General features: G+C 34.6%; 1 protein-coding gene across 3 annotated transcripts in view; it reads left to right on the top strand.

The window, feature by feature from the left end:
- LOC150108371 (pleckstrin homology domain-containing family G member 7-like) overlaps positions 1 to 24,608 on the top strand; it is a 289,192-nt gene that overhangs the window by 106,550 nt on the left and 158,034 nt on the right. For 2 of the 3 annotated variants that reach the window (XM_090390719.1, XM_090390718.1), the window contains one exon: positions 5,990 to 6,063. In XM_090390719.1, coding sequence (XP_090246845.1) covers positions 5,990 to 6,063 — 74 coding nt within the window. Of the gene's footprint in view, positions 1 to 5,989; positions 6,064 to 13,275; positions 13,346 to 24,608 lie in introns of those variants that run through there. The other variant, XM_090390720.1, reaches the window with a different exon arrangement.

Raw genomic sequence — 24,608 nt, 5'->3', positions numbered from 1 at the left:
TACAGCGATCCTTAATGTTTTTCGGTACCTATGCTTCTGTATAGCGCTATGCTATTTTTTAAAGAGCTCTATGCTTACGTATAGCACTCAATATACGTTTTTGGGGGTCTCCACTCATTAAAAATTTCTGCCTGTATGCTAATATCATTCTTTGGTTCGCTATAACATTTAGTAATCGGAATACTTGCACGTGTTTGCAGACAACCATAAAGTGCTCGGCGTCCTCCCAATTATTAATCTAATCACAGTTGTCTTTGAAGAGCTTCTGTGACGTTATCGGCTAGTTCAAACATGACTCCACCCCCTCCCTCCCTCGACATTAAGAAGCCTTAGGGAACGTTGTTGTTCTACCACAGTCATTTCCTTTAGGGAAAAAAAAAATTTCTGGCTGTACAAATGAGAAAAAAGCTGGAGTTCTTCATTATCTTCGACGAAACTTGAGAAATATTGCAAACGATAGCAGTTTGTCAATGACTTGTCAATAATGATTGTTTTTAGATTGTATTTCTTTTTAACAGAACGGGGAGGGTCAGTATCCGAGTCATATGTTGTCAAAGAAAATAGGTAATGGAACCTATTTTATACTATGGAAATTTCTAAATAAAAAATAAAAATTCGTCTGGTGCATCGTTATTTTATTGAGTATCCTTTTAGGTATCGAATAACTTGGTTGGAAACGTTGAATATGCTTTCGTTTTTTGTCCTAAAATCTTTAGAAGTCGTCTAGAATTGGGACTATCGTGAATTTTGATGCAGTTTAATTTATTAACTGAAAACAAGCAGTTCCTTAAAAGGAATGGGAAAAATATTTAAGCGCAGGTAACGTGAAACGAGTAGCAATTTCTTTCAGATCAACTCAGTCCTAGACTATTTTAAAGTCTGTTTTCTTCCCTTTTTCCATTAAGGTTTCAGTCTGTTCGATAGCTTTTTGTTCTTTCCCACTATTCTCTGGATGAATTCTCCTGGTTTATAGAAACAGTAGTCTATTCGCATTACCAGAACAGTTATTTGTGTAGTTAAATACTAATAAATATATTTGTTTCATGTTTTCCCATTGCTTCAATTTTACCTATGAAGGAAATAAATATAAAATAAACATCTATATAGTTAATACCAGCTTTAGATTCTTTGTGCATCTAACATTAGAGAACAAAATCGATCGAGTTGATTCGATTTTGCTTCAAGGCAAACAACAAGATGCTTAAATTTTCAAAATACTAAATAAATTATTCCAAAGGAGTCGTAAGGCAAGCGGTTAAACACAATACATTGATCGTATAAGAACTAATTGTGGAAATTAACACACTTTAAAAACTAATTCTCTTTCCTTTCATATTGATCTCTGGTGAGGAAAAGTATACCGGTGTTGAGAGTATTTTATATTGCATATTTTGTATTGCATACCCCGCTGTGGGCATAGATGTTTGTGGTTGTCTGTGAAAATAGTGGTGGTGGTGGGCAGTAGATGGCGTTGGTGTAGATGATGTGGTTCGTTGTAGTTGGTGGATTGAGTTGTAGAGCAAGTGCCCTCCCTCGATGAGTCAATGGACTCCCTGGAGGTGTCAGGTAATAATAATAATAATATCAGTTAGAACTCATTTAATAGTAACTAGAGGGACAATGCTCGAATCATCAAGTATCAGTCTAATCATGAAAAAATATGTATGAATCGATCTTCATAAGCAGGGATCAGGCCAGCAAGAGTGTTGAGCAGATTTCGAACTTTCGAACAAAACAACAACTTCATAATGGTTCAAGATACAAGAGTATACACAGAATTTGAAAGAGGAAGTGATCACTAGTTAGTTTTGAGTAGTATCGAAATAAATATCGCATTGTATGTACAAAAATATTTTTTAAAAAAATTAAAGTGGAGAAGCTTTTGGAGGTAAACTGTAATTCAAATACACAAATATCATTGGAGAAAAAAAAAGAGCAAACCAAAACGTGGTTCAAGTGATTTATATTCTTCGAGTTCTTCACAGGTCTTTACCTGGTGCAGAACGTGAAAAATAAATCACTGATTCAGCTAATCAGAGTAAAATCAGAACTTCACAGGAGATTCAAAAAGTCGAAGAGATAGTTCTGGGGTGGGGGTAGGGAGAGAAAATCATATCGAATTTTTTTTTCCATTTAAGTCATCAAGTGTCCTAAGAGAATACAGAATATAAGAAAACTAAGCTTATCTTTAAAAGCAGCCAAACACTAGTGGGAAGACTTTGGTACGAAGATGGATAAATATTACAAAGACAGCACCATGTTCTTGAAACTATTAAAATGGTTAGAAATAGAGAAAAAGGTAAATAAAAAGAATCAGGGATGATGGACAAAAAATGTTTAGAGTAATTACTTTGATAGACTGTTAAATGAAACAAACAGTGACAGAACTGTCACTGTTTGTTTCATTTAACATCAGAATTCATTTCTACATCAGAACTGTTGTAGAAACGATTCAAGAGAAATGCACAAAACAAGAGTACAAATCAACACTTCAGGTAATAAAAACCATCAACGTAATAACGAATATGGAGGTATAAAAGCATTACAGTGGTTTCACTGTATAATTCTGAGTGACTGATCAGAAGGTCAAATTCCAGATGATTGGAGTAGAGCTGTTATAGTTCCAACCTATAAAAAAGGAAATAAAGTTCAACATGAGAATTACAGAAGAATTTTCCTGCTGAGTGTTCCAGGTAAGATTCGTGCAAGCATACTAGAGAAGAGGCCAACAAAAATTTCAGTAGGGCAAGTCTCTAATGCGAATCTTTTGTCAATGGTACTATGAAAGGGCAATCAGGGATCAGGTCAAAGAGGGGTGGGTAATCAGGAAAATATTTTTAATATTTTTACTTTAAAACAAAGAGTTGAGAACATGGGTGGATGTTTGCTTAAATTTTCTAGGTCTAGAGTACAAAGTGAAAGGCTGTTCAAAACGCTAAAGTTATATACTAAATAGTGCTCACTTCCTATTTCAAATCTTCTGTATACTCTTGCGTCCTGAACCAGTGGGAAAACATCACTATCAACTATAACATAGTCAATGAGACTTTTATTTCTTGTATCTTCTTTTTGTGTGAATTTGTGCACACATTTTATGTTGGAACATGGTGTTAGTAATAAATGATCCATGTCCTGAACAGAAATGTAGTGGGCATTCACCATTATTATTATCTTTCCGCTTTTCTCCAAATTTTCCCAAAACATTTCTATATTTCTGGTAATCATTTCCTATTCTGCTGCTTAGATCTCCAACGTTTCCTTTTTCAGTGAACCAGCTACCTTCAGCCACATTTCTTTCTTGGTAGAAACCTTCTGCGGGAACCATAAGCACAAATAAGTCTCATCCAGTTCCCCATTTTGATATTTACCCACATCACTCTACTTGATACTGCCTGCAATTGAAGAATATTATTCTCATGTTTAGTGTTGAATACTGTAGCTACTCCCTCTTTTCCCTGATTGTCATTGCCTGAATATAATATTTTGTAAACGACGGAATAAACAGTAATACGAGGGTATGCGGAAAAGTTGTGATGATCACCATGGAAGGAATTGAGGCAGAACCATGTAACTAACACGTTATTCACCATATTTCCCGCGAAGTGTTATGCACTTGTTACAACGCTGCTCATCTTTGCAATCCTCTGAGAAAAGTCTTTCGCTTGTTGCACAAACTAGTCATTTTTGTTCTATGTGTTTATCAGAACTTTCCAGTCCTTCCCGTATATAGCAAATATTTAAGTTGTAAGTAAGCAGTTAGAATGAAATATATGCAAGATGTTTTTTTTTTTTTTTTTTTTTTTTTTGTAGAATCGGATATTACATAAAGGTACACATTATTTCCACTGATAATTGCCATCTATGAATCACATTATGGAGGAAAGTAGCAGTAAATCTAATATCAAAACTGAAGATAATCAACTCATCTCTCTGCTTTTTTGTAGACGATATCATATATTAATAACCAAAATTCATAACTGCGTTGTAATGGGTATTGCAGGAAAAATCAGCTCTGAAAAAAAACCAAAAACTGAAAATAGACATAGGCTTTATTGTATGGGAAATCTAAAGAACAAGTAAAACATTTCAGCTGTTTAGACCGTTTTAGTGAAGATCGTAAATCAGATAATCATTGTATATTTGGGAGCTAGAATAAATTTATATAGAATAAGAAATTAATTAACCACAACATTAAACTAGCAGTGTTAAAACTAGTTTGAACTTAATGAGAGAGTTAGGCTAGAAATAAAATAATTGATGATTGACACAATAAGAGTTGTGTCAATCTTCAATAGCAGAATCTTGTTATAATGGAAATATTGTGAAGGAACTTGGCATTGCTGACATTCAACAACATCGCAAAACATCCTTTAGAATGTTTTGCGATGCTTTTTTCCGACGTTGATTACGAGAAAGAGAACTTATCTTTGTCGTAGTGAACAGATGTCCCTCGCTAGATATATGATGAAGGGGAATGAACTCCGGATTGATCACCGATATAGTCCAATTCCAATATCAATATTCGATTATCCCTGTTCTCTGACTCAGTGATCGTTCGGAGTATTAAAATCAGTGGGAATACGGTGTTGGAATAAGTTTTCTCCAGGAATTGGTTTTTTTTCCTGCAGAAACAAACCTGCCAGAGAACACACTAGACTTAAAGGTAACAAGTTATTGGGAATAAAGGATAGCATCTTAAAAATATAATTATCGTAATTAATTTGCAATTTTTCTTTCGAATACCATAAATTTTGGTGCAAACCAAACCATTATTTATGACAGCAACCGGATCTCATCTCTGCTCTCTACAAAACGTTGGTTTGAGTCCCACTGTATGCGTCAATGCTTCTTGAATGTTTTAGATGGTAAACGATTTTGATCGTCCAATGCAAACCTAGCATCCAGCTTATTATCTCTTAAGTCACTGCTCTTCCCTCCTTCCCTGAACTAATGTTTAATATCCGTTACGTCACTGCTGTTCCCTAGCTAGTGTTAAAATGAATGCTACAAATTAATTTTTTCTTTCCTTTCTTTAACGTAATGTAATGTTTCTTTAAATTACTTAAATAATCCTGTTTACTGTTATATTTTAGGACTAATACTCGAAATTATACCTAAGACTGCTATTTTGAATTTGAAAAATAAATAAATAAAGCGAAAAGAACCGGCTTTATTCTATCGAAACGAACAGGCATTTATTCGACAATCAGTAATAATAATAAAAAAAAAAAATACAAACGGTAATCTGTTTTCCGTTATTTACTGTATTAATATTAATTACACAGCAAAACACGAGATGGCGCTTAGGTCCTGCGCTCGTTGTATAATAATAGTAATATCTCTACTCGTTGCCATAACGATGTGTTTGAACTAGTAATCCGTGATGGCATTCCTCATTATTAGTTGAAAGAGAGACAGAAAACTAACGGACATTTATTCGACGACAACGTACTACAAAAATTCATTTTCTCTAGGGGAAAAATGGTATAGCAATAGAGGACTGTTATCAGTCCTCTATTGCTATATTTTCATCATAGAAAACGTTTCTGACAGAAACTGATATTTTCGCAAAGGTCTTTTATATGATGGCGAACTATTTTTCTTGTTTGTAATTCAGCTCACATCAAACGTTTTTTCTTTTTAGCCTAAAAAAACCCTCTTAAGATTGCTTTCTTCTCTTTGACAAATAAAGTACGGCACATATTATATTTGAGTAGCACTTCTTTAGTTTCTGTTTGCTGTTTCTAACTTCTGTTTTATTAAGATGCCCTGTTAAATATCTTTTTAAACAGATTCTAGGGAACAAAGAGACAATATTAACATTTCGCAAATGGATGTATTAATCTAGAATAATTATATTTGTCTCCACGTCTCTCTTTTTTTTATTCCTTTAAATGTTTCTCGTATTTTAATGTGCACTTTCATCATCGAACTTTCATCTAAAATGCATTTTATTATTTTTTTTACTGTCTTTTTTTTTTTTTTTCAGATGCTCACTGATGGGTATGAAAGTGCCAGTGAAGAAACAGAACAGCCAACTCCTAATGCAAGTGTGACTCCCACGTAAGTTATCCTTGCGCATAAACCTTTGTTTTTAATGTCTATCAAACTCACGAAAAATATATAAAGCAAACTATCATATTAGTTAATTACGAAATACTGATTTCACGTTGGCAGATGGTAAATTCGAATCCACAGACTGTATGGGAGCAGCGATAATCTACTTAGCCAGACTGACAAAACTTGGAATAATGTTTTATAATAAGACAATTGTTAACATTTGAATTCTTTTTTTCAACTGTGAAAAATATGTAACACGAGTCCTTGTATATTGATATCTCCATGGTTAGCCTTCTTACTAGCCCAGTGGAAGAGATGGCGTTGATTGATAGAATGAATATTGTACCCTCTTCAACAGGTTGGGTTCGAATTAACTGTGGCAAATGTTTGTGAATGTTTTTTCCTGGTGGATGAGTTTCACTGTCTTGTGTAAGTGCGTCACTCTGCGTTTCATAGGCCTAAGGTGACTTAAATCAGTTCTATATTTGGTCCGCTTAAACTGGATTATTTACCCCCTTAGACTACACATTAATATATTGTTAGGTTTATGATCTTCCGTGGGTGTGTTTAAAAAATAATTGAAAAAGACTAGTTTACAATTCCTTCATTATGATCTTAATATTAAGTGAAAAAAATGATAGTGAATATGATAGCATTTTATTATTATTAAATTTATGTATTATTATTACCGGTCTGGTTTGGCCAAGTTGTTAGCGTATCCACTCTCTAATCAACAAGCTACTGGTTCGAATACTGCCCCGAGCATGGATGTTTGTGATTGTCTTTAGATGAATTTCATCGCCCGGTGTGAGACTACCACCCTCCGTTTTTGACTTGTAAAAAGTTCCATGTTTGTACCAGCTTAAAAAGAATAAAATATACAGAAATAAAATCCTTAACCCACTCACGGTACTGTGTATTATAGGTACAACTTTATGCGGGTTTGAGTTACATAAAACAAAGAAAGAAAATGTGTTGATGCATTAAAATATAGATCTCATCAGTGGTGCAATGAGAATCGAGCATGTTATTGTATTTAGAAAGAATAGGACTATGTCATTAAATTTCGACGTATTGAACATGATGACGAGTTTTCTGAGGAGACCGATAGGACAACAAATCACTTATCTTTGGAATGTTGGTGTTTGGTTTTGAAAATATAATCGTAGAGAAATTAGCACTCCGTGTATTATTCATATATACATTCTCCTTTGAGAATTTAGGGTTAACAAAATGATGTTTCTGAAGTATTTTAATATTTATTACTTTTTTTTTATTTTTCTCTTTTACAATAATTCTCTATTGATGCCTATGTAAAATACAGCCGTGCCAGAAGACTATATATAGCATGCATAGTAAGAATTTAAATGTTAGTAGATTTTTACATACATCTAGAATTAGAGAAAATGTAACATATGGTGTCCTCTTCCTTCTGTTATTCCAAAATAAAATGAAAAAAAAAAAGTGATTCCATATAGTCAAGGATATTTAATCAGATATTTTAGGATAGTTCACGCGGTGTTATCTATTAGTAAACTCATCCGTTGTAAATTTCTAAAGAAGTTTCATAGTCAGCAAAATATTTCATTACCAATAAGAATTAAATCAGTTGAATAAGCTAAAATAATATTCACGTTAGAAAATTATATGTACAAATATTTGTAGTTCTAGGTGTAATCTGAATCTCCTTAAAATCTCGCACGTCACACGAGAAAGTACGGAGTTTCGATATTCCACAAAATATTTTCGAGAGTCAAGATAGTAAGCAATGATTTCAATGACTCGGTGGTGCATCTAAACGGAAGATTGGTGACGGAGTGACGAATGCACGCTCTCTCTCTATATATATTGAAGGTGGAACTTCTGTGTTAAGAAAGGTGAACGCCTAATTCCTGCTTACATACTTAGACATAAATTGAAGCGGTGCGCTGACAACAGCTGACAAAGGATGAATACGCCTACGAGGACAGGGTAGGCAAAGATAAATTCTGAAGAAAAATCCCCCCCCCCCCCGTATCATTTGGTTGAACCCTCCTTGTCTCTTCTCCCACCTCGCCAACAATTGATCGAAGTTCATGGTTAAGAACCGAGAAATGTATATTTGTCTCTCTCTCTCTCTCTCTCTCTCTCTCTCTCTCTCTCTCTCTCTCTCTCTTGGTTTCAATTTCTAGGCAACGGATTAAATCGTTTCCCAGGAAACAGGAAACTTTCAGAATGACGTCAAAAAGTAGTCGTATAGCAATGACGAGAAATTAAAGATCCCTTCCCAGTTACGAGATAGACGTTTGTGGTTTTCTGTTTGGCCTATTGATCCACAGGTTCAAAGAGATGAAGTTATTTTGTTTGGTTTCCTTGAAGCCCGTTTCTAGGAAACAGTCGAGAGTGCAGATGGTGTGTTTCAGTGTTTTAATCTGATTCTCGACATACTTCATATACATAACGTCAGTGACCAGGCATACAAATAAGACGACATAAATAGAGATAATTAGTTGCGCTCTTCACTCAGATTGTGAAACTATTTTCACAGCTATTTCAGATTTATATGTCAACTCTGTGTTTATTCCTAGAACGTTAATGTGTTTTCGGAAACTCCGATATTTTCCCGCAAGGAAAAACGGAAGCATCCGATTACAACTAAATTACACTGTTTCCGAACAAAGTAAATCTTGAACTGTGTGATTATTTTTAGGTTTTTTTCTAAAGTTGAAATGGTTGTTGAGATGCGTAGTAAATCTGCCGGATTCGCTATTCTGGTTTTCTTTACCAGTTTGGAATGATTTCTATAGATTTGCTCGGATTAAGAGTGAACATTTGAATATAGATTAAAAAAATCCCTATTAGTAGTATTTTATTGTAGTGCACAAAGAAACTTTATCAGGGCTTTTCACCGGAAGGCGAGTTAGTCAGTATCATACAGAAGTGAAAGAGCTTATTCCTCCCAGAAACTATTTTCATCCAGGCAAGCTGGCCAGTAAGACACACGCAATTTACATACAGAAATATATATTTAGGTATAAATTATTATATCTATCTATCAATAACCGAAGATGCAATAATGACTGATTATTAAGAGGGCGCAATCATCGACTATAAAAAAAAGTTTTCTTGTAAATTGAGAACGTTTAACTTTGTACTGTACGTTTAGATGGTTAATAAAGGATTTGAATTTACTAGACTTGCTTCATGATGGAAAAAAGAGTAAATAATTTAATATTATTAAGATTTAATAATTGTGTTGTACAACAAACACATATCTCTTTCTTTACAATAACTTGTTACGGCCAAATAACTTGACTTCTTATAATCCTAATTTTAGTATTGATAGTACAGTTTATTCGCTGTCTATGACTATTTGTTAACGAGTGTGTTCTCTGGCCGGTTTGTCTATTTGCGAAGAGAATTTCCGAAAGGAATAACCCAGTCTCTCTGTATGAGACTAGCTAACTCATCTTCGGTTCAAAAAAAAAAAAAAAAAAACCTTCCCCTCCTCCCGGGCATTTGGAAGGACGACATCTCGTGTACCTCATAATTTAAAACTCTTCCAATGTATCATCGTCTACAGCACTGCTGTGGTTTTCAATCTTATAGTGTTTGTAGTACTTTTGGCAAGAAAATGGTGTGATTCCAGCTTTATTATGAAGTATGCCTCTGGAATCTAAAAAGGCATAAAATGAGTAGCTGGAGAAGAGATACACATATAAACTCGAAAATGACCCCTGACATCTCGACATTGGCCTGTTGAATCTATGCCCTACTGCACGACCGAAAAAGAAGTCTCCATCGGTTTATGACAGATATTACTTTAGTTTGTCTTTAGACTGCTAGTTGTAATCAAGATCATATACTCGTCCAGTCCAGCAACATCTTCTGTATGAATGTTGGCTATCATAGCTCTCCAGCTGAGAACGTTTTCTTACCATGGACTTAGATTCAGCATCCAATGCCTTCCTTAATATCAGTAAGCCATTTTGGCTTGGCTTTTCCATTTTCTCCTCTAAGATGTTTTGGAACGTACCTCCATTAGACCCCTTTTAATGGGTGTCGTTCAAAAGTTTTTGTTTTTTTTTTCAACCCAGTGTATGCAATTCAGTTGTATTTCCTCATTATCATGAACATTTCAGCATTCTCCCAATTAATCTTCGGAATTCTTCTAACATTAGTAAACCTATGAAGAAAAGACCAATTGTCCACCTTTCGTTCTATACGTTCTATCATTGCTGATTTGTCTATAAGTTACTAATTTTAAGAAGTTATTTCGTGTGTCTCAAAGGTCTATTTAGCATCTATTCCCTTTTTTGATTCTATTTCGCAAGTGCTATTCTGGTTTTTCGATTTTTATGTTGACTACAGTATTTCTCTCATTAACTACATTTCTCCCATTGTTCAGATAGCGAACAGAATTTTTGCAATCTAGCATTGCAAAATGTTTTAAATATACTTCCGCAGATGGTTTCCATTATACTTCCATTGGCGGTGATGAGTTACGAAATGAGGACCTACACACGGAACGTATGCGAAATTTTGCACTGCTGAACTCATTTAAAAGTATCACGTGAGTTTTTATCACATCTATCATTCCATTCAATTAAGATATTTTACACGATATCGTGAGATTTTTAATGCTCAAGGAATTAGTGCTTTACTTTCGCCTATTTGATGGATTTCTGTGCTTTTCCAATAGCAGTTTTTCTGTTCCTCTCGTATTGCCATAGAAACAATGGCCAGTTTCCATTGTTAGCATTGCGTTCCTGCTCAGCAGTTTTGGAATTAAACTTTTTCAAGAGGCAAGTAATTATGAAATATCTTACAGACATTAAAATTGCTGAACCAGAAACAGCAAATGTTTTGTTAATCTGACACGTTACGAAATAATGAAATCCAAGTAGCATAAATCGATATAGCATAACAGATGAATTAATAATAGTGAAGCCATTACAAGGTGTGCTCATCTGGAAAGATCTGCAGTTTGAAATCAGATGTCTGACATTCCAATGGGTCACGCAATAATTAATAAATTCCATTGAGAACAGTAAAATTCCAGATCCAATTAGTGAAACAAGCAAAAAGAAAAATCAGTTGAAACAGTAAAGTAGCATTTCAGTCGTTTGTGTCAAAGAATGCCGCTGAAGAACTAGAATTAGATTTTTTTTACAGTGTTCATAAAGGAATATCGGGCGATCTTAAGATTATTGTAAATACTAGAAAAACAAGCTGTAACAAGTGATTAGTATTGTTATCTGGTCAACAGTCATAAAAGAATAATAAATAAATGAAATAAATGCATCTTTTGACCCAATTTTGGGAAACTAATTTTTCATTTGCATATACTCGTGTGTGTGTGTGTGTGTGTGTGTGTGTGTGTGTTTGACAGAAAATCTTGTAATTTACGTAAAATACCAAATAATTAGTGTAGTTACTTTAATAATATGATTTAAGAATTTTTATCTGCATTATAAAAAAATAACAACACGTGATCAATAAAGAAATGCTCACTTTTCAGATGTAAGCTTTCGACAGGTTTCTTGCACATCTGCAATATGACGTCACACTTCGTGAGACTCGTGCGGCATATAAACACGAACATTCAACTTTTTTTCTTCTTGCATTAAAGAAAACAGAAAGTTGATTCTCATTTTCTTTCCTTCTCTTTTTTGCTTACATAAAAATAGAAGTAAAGCACATACAGTATATACACTGCTTGGAAAGAAGTCAATGGACACCCACATGGACAAGGTGTCATATAACGAGTTACGTGTTGGTAGACGGTATAAATTGGGGGAATATGACGTCTGCAAGAAGTTTGAAATAGGAGTTGTGATAGGTTGCCAAGTTGCGGGCCTCTTTGTTCGGCAAATTGTTGACAAACTGGGCCATCCCAAGTCAACAATCAATGATACCGTACTGAGATGGAAGCGCAGGGAGTCAACTGCAAGTGCTACGCACTCTTATGTGGTGCATAACCCCAACTATGAAATTCGGAAGTGGCGGTGTGATGGTATGGTCCTGTTTTTCTGGTTTGGCCAAGGAATTCTGTTTGTGGTGCTACGAACATTGAATTCCGAGAGATATCTGAACATTCTGGACACGAACGTCATCACATCTGACTAGCCTGCACAGAACCTTCATTTCAACCTTATTGAACATCTGTAGGATGAACTGAAGCGTTGAGTGAGATTAAAGGACGTCCGCCCCACAACAGACCTCATTACATTCCTACAGGAAGAATGATCCAGAATTCCCATTGGTCGCTATCGTACGCTTCTGGAAAATATGTCCGGTAGGATTGCTGTAGACATCGAAGAGAAATGGGTTCTACATCTTATTAAGATGGGCGCCATGACTGTTTGTTACTTACTGTATGGTGTTCGTTAAATTCTTTCTAAGCAGTGTATATGCAAAACCGTACAATGCTTATGGTTGCCAAAAGCATAAATTCCGCCTGGATTATTATGTATATTCAATGCTCATTTTCATTGGAAAAATTGATCCACACACTTATTGGAAGAGTACTTCTTCCAAATATCATTAAAATTTCAAGGTCATTTTTTGAAGTTGTTAAAACTTAATGAGACATGCAATGAAGGCATAAGTATTTCAAGGGGGTCATTTACCTTCTTCATCATAATGGTTTTCGTAGGGAGAAAGAAGTCAGAACAGCAATTATTTTTCCGAGAAGAGGAAATTATGTAAATTTCTCTCTATAATGCATTGTTATAGAGACAGAATAACTCTAGAATATTGGCTATGACGTAACTGTTACCTTAGCAACGGTAACAGATAATCTAAAACATAACGTAAATATTGCTATAGTCCAAAAAAAATCTTTTTAATAACATTTTTTCTGGTTTAGTAGACTGTTGGTGGCCTCTTTAATGTAGGTGGCTGCTGACAATGGCTGATAACCACCACGAGAATCAACCACTACATGGTCATCCCCCCCCCCCCATTGACCCATATGATGTAAGCATCTTTTCAGCGATAAGTGCTTAACATTCTTCCCTCATACACTAATAAAGTGTGAACTTCGACAAGTTTTTATGTAAGCCAGCATCGCCAGAATTCTATAGTCATGCAGAGTAAATGTTTTCATGACGTCACTTCAGGAAAAAGCTCGGTACTTCCTGAAATACAAGTGACCTTGACTTGCATATCCTAAGAGGAAGTTCGTGTGCTATCATTTAGGTCTTTTACACGCGTCCACTAGTTCACTGTTAATCTCAAAATCAGCATGGAAGATGTTGCAAGGTTTTGTCTTACATCAAAGCTCGACACTTCTTGTCTTAAGGTAGAGTTTGAGAAATCATTTGCAGTATTAATATTCAGTCATTTCCAATCAATATCGTTTTTTCAAACTTAAAGAAAATATTATTTAAATTAGTTTTAGAGAAAAGTTTAATCGCAATTATTTAAAATAATTTAATTGATAAAAAAATAAATTTTAAAAAAGTTACATTTCGCAATTTTTTGGAACAATCGTTCTCTAGATGTTATGATTTTCATCATCGCCGCTAGGTGGCGATAAGTTCATTTTAGTTTTCTGTTTTCGGCACGTTTTCATTATTTGTGATAAATCAAATGTTTATTTTAATTATAATTTATAAACACCTGTTTTATTTAGTTATTTATTATTTTATAATTTATTTATTATTTTTATTACAAAGGTGCAATTAAAGATTACCGTACTCTGGGTAAAGAAACACATTTGAATTTTAATAAAACATGTAAAAGCAGGGTTTTTTTGTGTAATTAAATGTATAATCACGTTTGAGCAATAACAAATAACTATTCGTTTTAATGATTCCATGCAGGAGAGGTAGAAGATCCATAGTATATCAGTGCTGTGGGGGGGGGGGTATAGGTGAGGACTGGGAAAGGAGAAGTTTGTTGACATTTTTCTTAAAGAATTGAGGTTTGTGATCATTGGGGAGAATTCATGAGCAAAGTTGTTCCAGAGGACAGAGGTAGACGGAATAATAAAGGAAAAGAATAAGTAGGTTTGGTGTATTTGTAGTTGCACTGAAAATGTACGTGGGGGCAGCTGCTCTCTTTAAACAGAAAGTTGAGGAATGATAGTTGTTAGTTCAATAGAGGAAGTTCAATAGAGGTTGGCGTTCTGTGAAGAGGAGACTGTCACAAACGTGTGATATAAGTTACCAAGAGGAGAGTTAAATTTTAAGGGTTTATCTAGTTAAAATGAGATTAAGGGTATTGGGAGAATGAAGAGGGTTATCAGGAATTCGGTAATTCTTTAGTTAATAATGATCCAGCGTAAATCGTATACGGAATTTTTTATCCCCTCATCTTCATGAACTAGAAGAAGACTAGGAGTTCTACGAGAAATAAAAGCAATTTCATTACTGTGAAAAAAGTACGTATTCAGGAATTATGTAATTAATAATGATATATAAAAAACAAAACGTTCATAAAGTTGTTATTAACACGAGTATTTAATTTGCTATCTATTATTAAACAATTTTTTTCTTAAAACCTGATTATAAAATCGATACACTACTTATAAATGTTTTTTGAAGGTCACTTAGAGGTCACTGAACTGATAAAATTTTACTTAAAGTTTTACTACTGTCAGCTTTATTGTAATTTGCAATATATATATAAAAGAAATCCTAACGCTTTTAAAATAATTGACATCCTCGGAGCAACAAGGGAAACATTTTCAGTCTAATATTTTATTTATTTATTTTTGAGCACTCTAAACACTATTGTATAGCCTAAATAATGCTAAGGATCAAGAGAAGACATTTAAAAATGAAAATTATTTGTTTACTAAAGAACGCATTACAGACAGAAAGAAATTACTTATTTCATCCTTTAAAAAAAAATAAGAAAAGACATGGAACGATTTAAAATGTATGAAAACTAATAAACATTTATGATAGATATGTGAAAAATAAGTAGCATTCTTACAAAAATAAATAAATAAAATAAAAATAAACATCCATCAGAACAATTGAGTTTTAAGACATCGGCGATTGATACTTATATAAGAAACCACTTCACGGTTAAAAAGAAAGGAAAGAAAATTTCTATAATTAAAACGAAGAACAGAACTCGTTAAAGGTAGTTATGGGAAATCCATCATCCTTTTATTGACAGCTCTTATGGGTCTAATGACCTTCCTCTACTAAAGCACTTTATTTCCTAAAAGGACAAATCCTCACGGCGAGTGTTCAACGAACCGATTCTGCTCACCTCAAACTATAGTACTGATTTTATTTCATAATTTTCCTCTCTTCTGTCGAGATTACTGAACTCGTGATACGATTTTAGAAAGAACGTAGCGAACAAATGTACCGAATAACCGGTTTACACACACACTGTGGAAGTAGCTTACGAATTCATGAAATTTCATGGGGAACGAACGGAAATTGAATCTAGGCAATCGGTGTAGAATGTACAGCAACAAATCTGATTTGTATTTCGCTTCAATAAAACGTTGGATCTGGATCTCTGGCCAGTAGGGAATAAAAAAAAAAAAGAAAGCAGTAATAATATCCGAGACATTGTTAGTTCTGATAAGATAACAATCTCCATTGGCTTGACAGCATCGCACAAACTTCCGCCTATATTAGTCTCCTCTGTTTTCTTTTCTTTTTGTTTTATTTTATTTCGTCCACCAAATTCCTTCCGTCTCTTAAATTTAACAGATTAGATACTGATTTATATACTCGTTCATTCATGGGAATGTGAGTATCTATTTGCCGACTGCATAGAAAGAAAATTGCACATTTAGAATTGAATCTATTGCATCTTTTACCAAAAGCTGTTTTCTCAGGGATAATAAGTCGCAGTAAAATTATAGTGGAAATATTAAAATAAAAATCGTATATTGTTAGCAATATTTTTAACTGCCCACAAAATATAGCTTTATTAAAAAAAGAAGCATGTTATTAGCAAATAAAACATGCCTTCAATTAAAAATACATTCCGAAATTAACAGTTTACGTGAAGAAGAATCATGATGTGGAAATTCACAATTGGCAGATGAACGTAGGAATTAAATTTCGATTTTTTATAATCGTTTTTATGTGAATCTCACCAACAACCTTTTGTGGATGTTATATAATCCAGTTCTCTGCTCTAGAGACCAAACATGGAACTTTTTCAATCCACTTCATATCTCCAGTAAGTAAGGTGAAGGTGATGTCGCACAAAGCGGTGAAAATTGTCAATAATTAATTGTAGAACTAAATCTAACGCCTGAACTTTAAAATTAAAGTTTTTGTTAAGAACATACTGTAGGTTCGAATCTCATCTTGTGAAAGTTCTTTCAACTAAAAAGATGGGTTATCGGTCTCATACCATGCTTGACGCGTTTTTTTAGGAAAACTCTAGGATGCGTAGAACCTTTATCAGGGCTTTTCAGTTAAGGGTGAGTTAGCTGGTCTCATACAGAAGTGTAGATTTTTTTTTTCCTCCGATAATTCTGGTTTTTCATCATGCAAAACAGACAAAGAAACCAGAAAATATGCATACAAATATACGATAGGCATAGGGCTAACTACTCTCTCCTGGAATAATGATTGGGATATCCAAAAGTGGTTAGATGATTATGGGCCCGTAAAGGCCTAAGCGTAAGCCATAGGAAGAAGAACATTACTTATTGCTGTTTTTTTTTTCTCTCTTTAATAGGAGACGTTAATTGTTATACACATATTAACATAAACATTAATTTTATAAACCTTTTTAAATAAATTATTTTATTAACAGTTTAAAAATTAGCTGAATCAATTGTGTGAAGTCATCATAAACACAAGTGATGAGAGAGGGAAGGACAGAGGAGGGAGAGAATATGATTATTGTTTCCTCTACTAACATTTTTCTGTTACTTTTATTATTTTATGCTCTGATTTCATGATAAACAAAAATCGAGAAGAAAAAATAAATGTTCCAGAAATTTTACGAGGTGCCTTTGAAAAGCAAACTCCTAATGAATAAAGGCTGAACAAGAAAATATAATATTCAGTTTTATGATTATTATTATTATTCATTTTGTTTTGATATGTGATTAGGAAGATGGTCAGAATTCTGTGGATGATGAGAGACGAATGAAACTCCGTTCCAACAAAGATTGAATGCTATTATTCTTCAAATATCCGCTTGAATATTCTCAAAATAATTTATCAAGAATCTCCAGATTCATTTTATTCACGTGTGTTGGTTGCAAATGCATTCGTTCTTATTTTATTTTATTTCTATTGTTATATATGTGAGCCTCTGTCGACATAAATAATCAGTCGTTAAAGTAACATTCACCAAGTATATCATGTTACACGTTTTTCTTTTTTGTTCGAGTCCATTTGTAGAAAATTGCGCTTGGAATATTTTAGCCTTAAATGAACTAGGAGAAAGTAATTTGAGCAAATAGCTTATTCTCCGTGAATGTAGATTTGCTGAGGTCAATTTAACCACTTGTTAGTGTGGTAGGAGGATGGTTAAATGAATTTCATAGTGTGTGTGTGTGTGTGTGTGTGTGTGTGTGTGTGTGTGTGTGTGTGTGTGTGTGTGCGCGCGCTCAGTATGCTTGCGTGTCTCTTGTGACATGCTTTTAAATTCACCGGAATAAATCTAAAAATAATTAGTTTTAGATTTATTCCGGTAAATTGAAAAGCAATGATAAATATTTAAAAAATCATTCAAAATACCATATAATCCTTAATTTATGAAAATTTATATGATAAACAGAATTAAAATTTCCGAGAAATAGAAAATTTGAAAGAGAGAGAAGTGAGAAACTGAGTATTGTCGGTGCTTGGAACTCAACAGGAAGAATTTTACACTAATGTTTGAAATGAGGTGTGAAACGTTGCCTGAGAGTTCGCCTCCAAAATATCCCATAAATGTTCTATAAGGTCTAAGTCTTGCGATTGGGAGCCATGGCAGACAGAACACCTCACCGTCGTTTCCGCAAAATTACTGAGTAACCATTTGCTCGATGAATGGAGGCATTATCCTGTTGACACTTTTCTGGTTGCGTAGGAGAAAAGTGTGTCAACATGGGATTAAAATGGTCTCTTATGATTGAAAGATGACTGCTGCATCCACTTTGCCTTCCAATACAACAAGTGGGTCCAAACAATGCCATGAAAAATGCGCCCCCCCAGACTATCGGAGAACAACCAAAATCTTTCACAGTTGGAAACAAGCACTCTGGCTTGTAAACTTCCTTCGGCTGATGCCACACACGTATTCGTCCGTTTGCAGCAAAAAGTATGAACGTAGATTCATATCCTATTCCATGTAGTTTCCGACACAGAGTTCTTCTTGAAATAGGTTTCTCATGACCGGCTGAATTTTTCACGCAATTGCTCAGCAGTAGCCCGCCTATTTTTCGTGGTACAGCGCACTGATGCTCGAACGTCCCTCTCATGCAGTAACAGCTTTCGTCCACTATTGCATTTCGCTGATGATGTTCATTCTGGCGACTGCTATGCTGATATAACCTTAGAGACCGTTTTTAGACTAGCATGTGCAATTTCAGCTGTTCTCCAGCCTGGCTCCGACAATCACGCCCCTTTCAAAGTCACTGAGGTGGTCTCTGGATTCCATTCTAACATACAATAAATGGCGGCAGGCCACCGTTTGCCTTTATACACATATCTCTAGAAATATCGGGAGTACCTTTGCATATCAACTGCATCTGTATTTGGCGCATCGTATACGCTGTATTGCAACTACCGATACCGCGACCCTATAGCTCAGTGTTTCCATTTTTTTTGTCCATTACATTAAATAGGTTGCGTAAATTTCTATCCCACATAAGTCATTGGACTTTATGGAGGGGTCAGTTAGAAATAATAATAATAATAAATATTTTCTGAGATAGTTGATCTTTATTAGGTTTTTTTCCGGAAACTCTGTTACAGACAATAATATGAGATAAAGAAGTTCTACTCACTTCCTTTAAGGAATAAAATGCATCAGAGTAATAATAATAAAAATAATATTAATACTTTTATTTTTAATTTCTCTTTATTTATTTGTAACACCATTTTTACATGTGTGCAATGAACATCATGAATTCATTCCAGCATATTCTTTTACAAAATCCGTAATGACGTGCTGATACATTCTTCTGTTTCTACAGTGACTATAATATTTCATCTACTAATTGTTTTGTTATTTTTTTTATTTATGTCATTAAATTAGTTATTTTTATGATATACATTGTTTTAGAAGTACATCTATTTCACTTTAAGGATTTCAAGATCTTAATTTGAAATAGATGCACTTCCACTCAAAAAGTGTTAGCAATTTCAATGAGAAATAAATCATTTTTAGCAAGCAGCATTATCAATTATTTCGAAGTATTCATGGCGTAATTGCAACAAGCAGTTTTAAAATATTGACATGAATACAATTTCGATATCAACCATTGTTTATTAAGAATTTATGTGATTAGCAAAGCAAATCTGATATGGTTTTATTCTAATGCATTTTAATGTAAAGAACCATTTGAAGCTCAGAAAGCTATTTGGGTCAAGTTTCAATATTCTCTAGTACCATACATGCAATGCGTGCCATGACGACGACACCTTACAACCATCCATAGGCAATTATGTTTAATATTAATATGCAATGAGCAGCTGTGCTACCAGTACGATGTATATTAAAATCAAGATGACAACATAACAGGAAATGGTAGTCAGAAACTTAGGTGTAAGATTGAACTCTGACCGGAATGTAGAAAAAGGAGTAAGGGCCGAAGAAGGCTCATAGGCGAAATATAATTTAACTTATTGGAATCAGTTAGGCGTAGTTATTAGACCAATTACGAGATACTTAGTGGAAATGAGACCAAACACTAATAGCAGATGATGCAAACACGTCAGATGAACACTTAATTAGCAAAAATAATTAGCAAAACGAGACTACATAAAATAAAGAAGGAAGACATGAAGCAGTTTAATATAAACTCAGTGCCAAAATAGACAGAATAAGAAAAAAAGACGGTAAAACAATGCATATTGAAACGATGGTAGGTGACAAAATCATGAAAGCAAGCAAGGAAATTAAAAGTATGATTATAGATAATAATAATAAAAAGGTGTATTTTTAATTGCATTCTTTTATAGTGACAAAATTAGTTATCATAATGATTTTAACCTGTGAAGTGTCTGTGCCAAATCTGGTATTAACGCATTTAAGAGGTTTCTCGATTAGCAAGAGGATAATGTCTTTGCAATGGAGGGAGGGAGCACTATTGAAGCCACGCTATGGCATGGAGACTGAATGCTCTCGGTACTAGCGACATGTCGAAGACTCTATTTCTTCATACTGCATGATTATTGTCATGATAGTGTGTCATCACCTCTGACATACTAACATGACAGTAAACTAAAATAGATATAGTGTCACTGGTTATAATAAAAGCAAACTCCCTTCTCGTCCTCGAAAAAATACCAAACAATTTTAAAAAACTCAAATAAACCTAACAAAAAATCTCTTCCGTATTCACGTCACCAACATTCGTGGTATACGGACCAAATAAAATTATGTGCATTATCACCTAGATGTAATCTTTTTCCCAAATCCAGCCATGCTTAGAATACTGCTTACATGTTTGGGGTGGAGCACTTAGAACTTCTCTAAAAATTCTTGACGCTTTCCAGAGGAGAGCAATTCGGCTCATACTCTCTTATAAATTTACTTCAACCTCTGTCTCAGACGCAGGTACTTCAAAAGTCATTGCTCCACTGAACTGGCAACTGTCATTCCTCCGCTTTCTGTTGCATTAATATATCCAGCACCCATTTATTGGACAACTGCAAACACACCGAATCTGCTTTTCTTTTTCCTCTTTTATTTCCTCTACTTCTGTCCTCTGGAACAGCCTATCTCGAGAGGTATTTCCAAATAACTACAGCCTGCATTGCTGACGACTTTTTTGGGTCAGAAATCTTAAAACTCCTTTTTTGACCTTATGTAGCTTACGATTTTTTTTGTCTCATTATTGAATCATTCTTCTGAGAGCCTCCGTAGCTCAGTCGGTACAGACGAAGCCCATTGGTTGGAAGGACCTGGGTTCGATACCGGTCCATGACGTGAGGGAACCTTTATCTAGTCTCTTTCGACTAAAGGAGAGGTAACTCAGGTTTTTCACCCCTCGAAACAGGCAAACGGGCCTGTGAAAACACACACACACGCGGATTTACAGTCATAAAATGCGTACTTAATCCCTCATTAGGAGGGCTCAACCTGTCCTAAGGGACGCGGTAGGAAAGAAGGGAGCTCCAAGCCCCCTTACGAAATAAAATACCGCTTCTTCTATTCTGAAAATCATTCCGATTCCCCCCCCCCATTTGACTTCTTATCCTTGAAGCAGGATTTTTTTGCAATTCAGCTATCTAACAACCAAGTAATCTTCTTTGGCTTAATGTCCACAACTCCATATGGCTCCCTTCTTTCCAATTTCATTGACCGAAATTAATAAAAGCTGAGGTATTTGCTGTAAACAATTATCAAAAACAAATTATTCACTTTCCAACTGGAACACGAGACAATCCTTTCCACTCACCTAATAATGTGGACTCTTTTAAGCAGTTGTTCATACTGTTGAAGTGACCTCTTCTCTTGGGAACCCAGATCCTAATCTCATATAATTTTCATCTCTAGTAAAAGACATTCACAACCTTGCATCCTTTTACACTACAATAACGCTAAGTGGGAAGATCTCCAAGACGTTATTCCTCCTTTCCATTGTAATTCTCTCTCTCTCTCTCAGGTGGCAGTATTGCAACATCACCTAAAGATAAAGCTAAGATCCTGGCATCATTCCTATCATCGCCTGCATAGATGACCAAAGCAAATCGCAGCCACCATTATCTGGAATATTGCATTACATGCCTCCTTGTCCTTCCATCAGAAACACAACATGATCATTTTGAACAACTTGGATACTAAAAAGGCTTTTAGTCTTGAAGGCATCCCATTACTTGTACAGAAAAAGATGTGCTCCTAAATTCTCATTTATCGCCTCTACACTATATTATACTCCAAAAACTGGCTTTCACTTGACGCCATGGAAGCAACCCTATTACATAAAAATCATATGTATCTAGAATCAAACTATCGACCTACTGCTCTCACTGCAATCCTATCTAAAATAATAAAGAAATTCATCAGTAGTCGACTTTTTCAAAACCTAAAGAATGTCGCCTAACCGGCGACCATCAATATGGATTTTTACGGTCAAGATTTGCAACAGATCTTCTTACCTACATCGCCTATCTCTGGACACATACATCATATAATGGAAAGGTTCGGAGGAACCTGTGTTGCTGCACTCGACATCTCCCAAGCATTTGATTAAGGTTTGTCATCTGTATGGATTCTCAGAAAATTGCCCATTATGATCTTTCTGTTACATTTTGTAGCTGTATTGCCAATTTTCTCCAAGATGATCGCATAATGATGGAGGATGTTCTCTCTTCAGATTTTCTTACTAATGTAAGTGTTCCTCATATACCTAAATAATTTTCTCTCGCTGACCTTAAATTCTGTCTTGTTATTGCTAATAATAGTACTCTGCATTCCTTCTACTCATACGACAAATCTTGCAGTGCTCATGCATCTTACACTTCAAGATCTACAATTAGTGCCCTAACCACTGATCCCATCTTTCAGAGGATGATAACAGCCTAGTCACATTCAATGTTTCCATAAGAAAAGTTTTTCTTTTTAATAGCAATAAAATGACTTACTTCTCCTTTTGCCTTTGATAATGCTTGGCTTAATAATAGGCAAGACCCAGAACTTTCTCTCTCTCATTACATTAACACATCTCTAACATTTTATGATACAAACACAACACTTCTGTAGCATATTTTTGCGCACAAGACGTTATTTTTCATCTCTCCAGTCATTAACCATGTTAAATCCCAAACGTCTTCATTCATGCTCTCCAACCACAGTCTTCCAAATGGTTAATTCCTGCACTTGTTTCTCTTCTACAAACGTTTCATTGAGCGCCGTTTAACATAACTGATATCTATCATGCCCTCATTTCCATTAAATCTACAATAACACGAGAAACAACACAAAATAACTTTATACACAACTATAGTTGAATTAGTGACTCGGTGAACATGATACACACATTCATTATTCGTTCTATCTACCTCGGTCCTATGAAACAGTCTTCCGCATGAAATATTTCCCAAAGTTTAGAACTATAACTATCAGTTGTTCAAAACAATATCAACGTAGTTCTTCAAAAAAGAGTAATCGGTAGATTACTTTTCTATTTATTTATCCCTGTACACACATAATATTGAGTTGCTATATGGATAGAAGTTTTATCTTTTTCGTTCTACTTGTGTTTTTATTTAAAAAAAACGTAAAACGGTAGTTCTGGAAAAAAAAGAAAAACATTAACAGATCGAATTGTTTTGCCAGTAGGAATGAAATTATTCGAGTAAAAAATCAGTTAACGGTCTTGAGCCCCTAGACTAGTTAAAATGCAAAAAATTCTGTCCTTTACTACAAATGGACATTAAGATTGGAGAGCTCTTATAACTATATGTGCAAGTTGAAATTATTCAGATTATAATTTTCAATTACTGATATATCTGTCATGATATTTCATGAGAAATATCATGTGTCGTGTCAATATCATATCAAACTAACTTTCAAATTTGGTTTTGCATAATTTTTCTACAAGTGGTCCAATTTAACGTCACATTGAAATGATGTGACGAAATTTATATCCTAAATATCAAATTTCATTAGATCCTGATAGTTATTGCGGAATTAACATAACTTTTTCCAAATTTTGGCCACCAAATTCTTTGATCTACATAAAATCCCAAATTTTATGTAGCTCCTTTCAGTTGAAATAAAATTGCCGTGGCTTGGCACTCTTTTGTTAGAATTCTAGGCTTACTGAGTAAAACTCACGTCCAGCCAGAGTTTCAAAATAACTTTAGAACAAACAAGGCGATTCTTATAAGCACTTATGAGAAACTCATCTAAAAATGAAAAAAAAAAAAAAAAACAATTCTTTTTCTTGAAACATTTTACCTCTTTTCTGTTCCAGCGAGCTGCTCAAGTGTAATGAAATGAAAATGGCTCCACAAACTTTTGTGACTACAAAATTGTATATATTACCGTCCTTCGATTATGTGCACTGTTGTAAAATAATTAATTAATTATTTAAAAGAGTGAACATAATTATTTATATAAATTAATTTATTTGTGGCTATAGATCCGTGTGTTTACGGGGCCGGTTTGCCTGCTTGCGTGATGAAAACCTCAGTTAAACTGGGGGGAAAAATCCTGCTGTCCACGGCTGGCTAACTTGGCTATGGCAGATCCTTAAGCTCCTCACGTCGGCGACGGGAATCGAACCCAGGACACTCCTTTCCCAGACATATGGTTGCGAAGTGCGTAGCCACTAGGCTAACCGCGCGGACGCAGTGTTATTAAGTTCTAATAAATCTCTTAATTTAGGTAGTTTTCTATTAATGAAATTATTCATTCAGCATTTAATCTTCATTCACCTTTCACCGGTAGATGGTAGCAGTTTCGCA

Source organism: Typopeltis vanoorti, chromosome 3 (genome assembly GCF_054136105.1).
Source record: "Typopeltis vanoorti isolate ZY-2024b chromosome 3, IOZ_Tvanoo_1.0, whole genome shotgun sequence".
Lineage (NCBI taxonomy): Eukaryota > Metazoa > Arthropoda > Arachnida > Uropygi > Thelyphonidae > Typopeltis > Typopeltis vanoorti.
The sequence above is the reverse complement of the archived record's forward strand: the minus strand, read 5'-3'. Positions and strand labels throughout refer to the sequence as shown.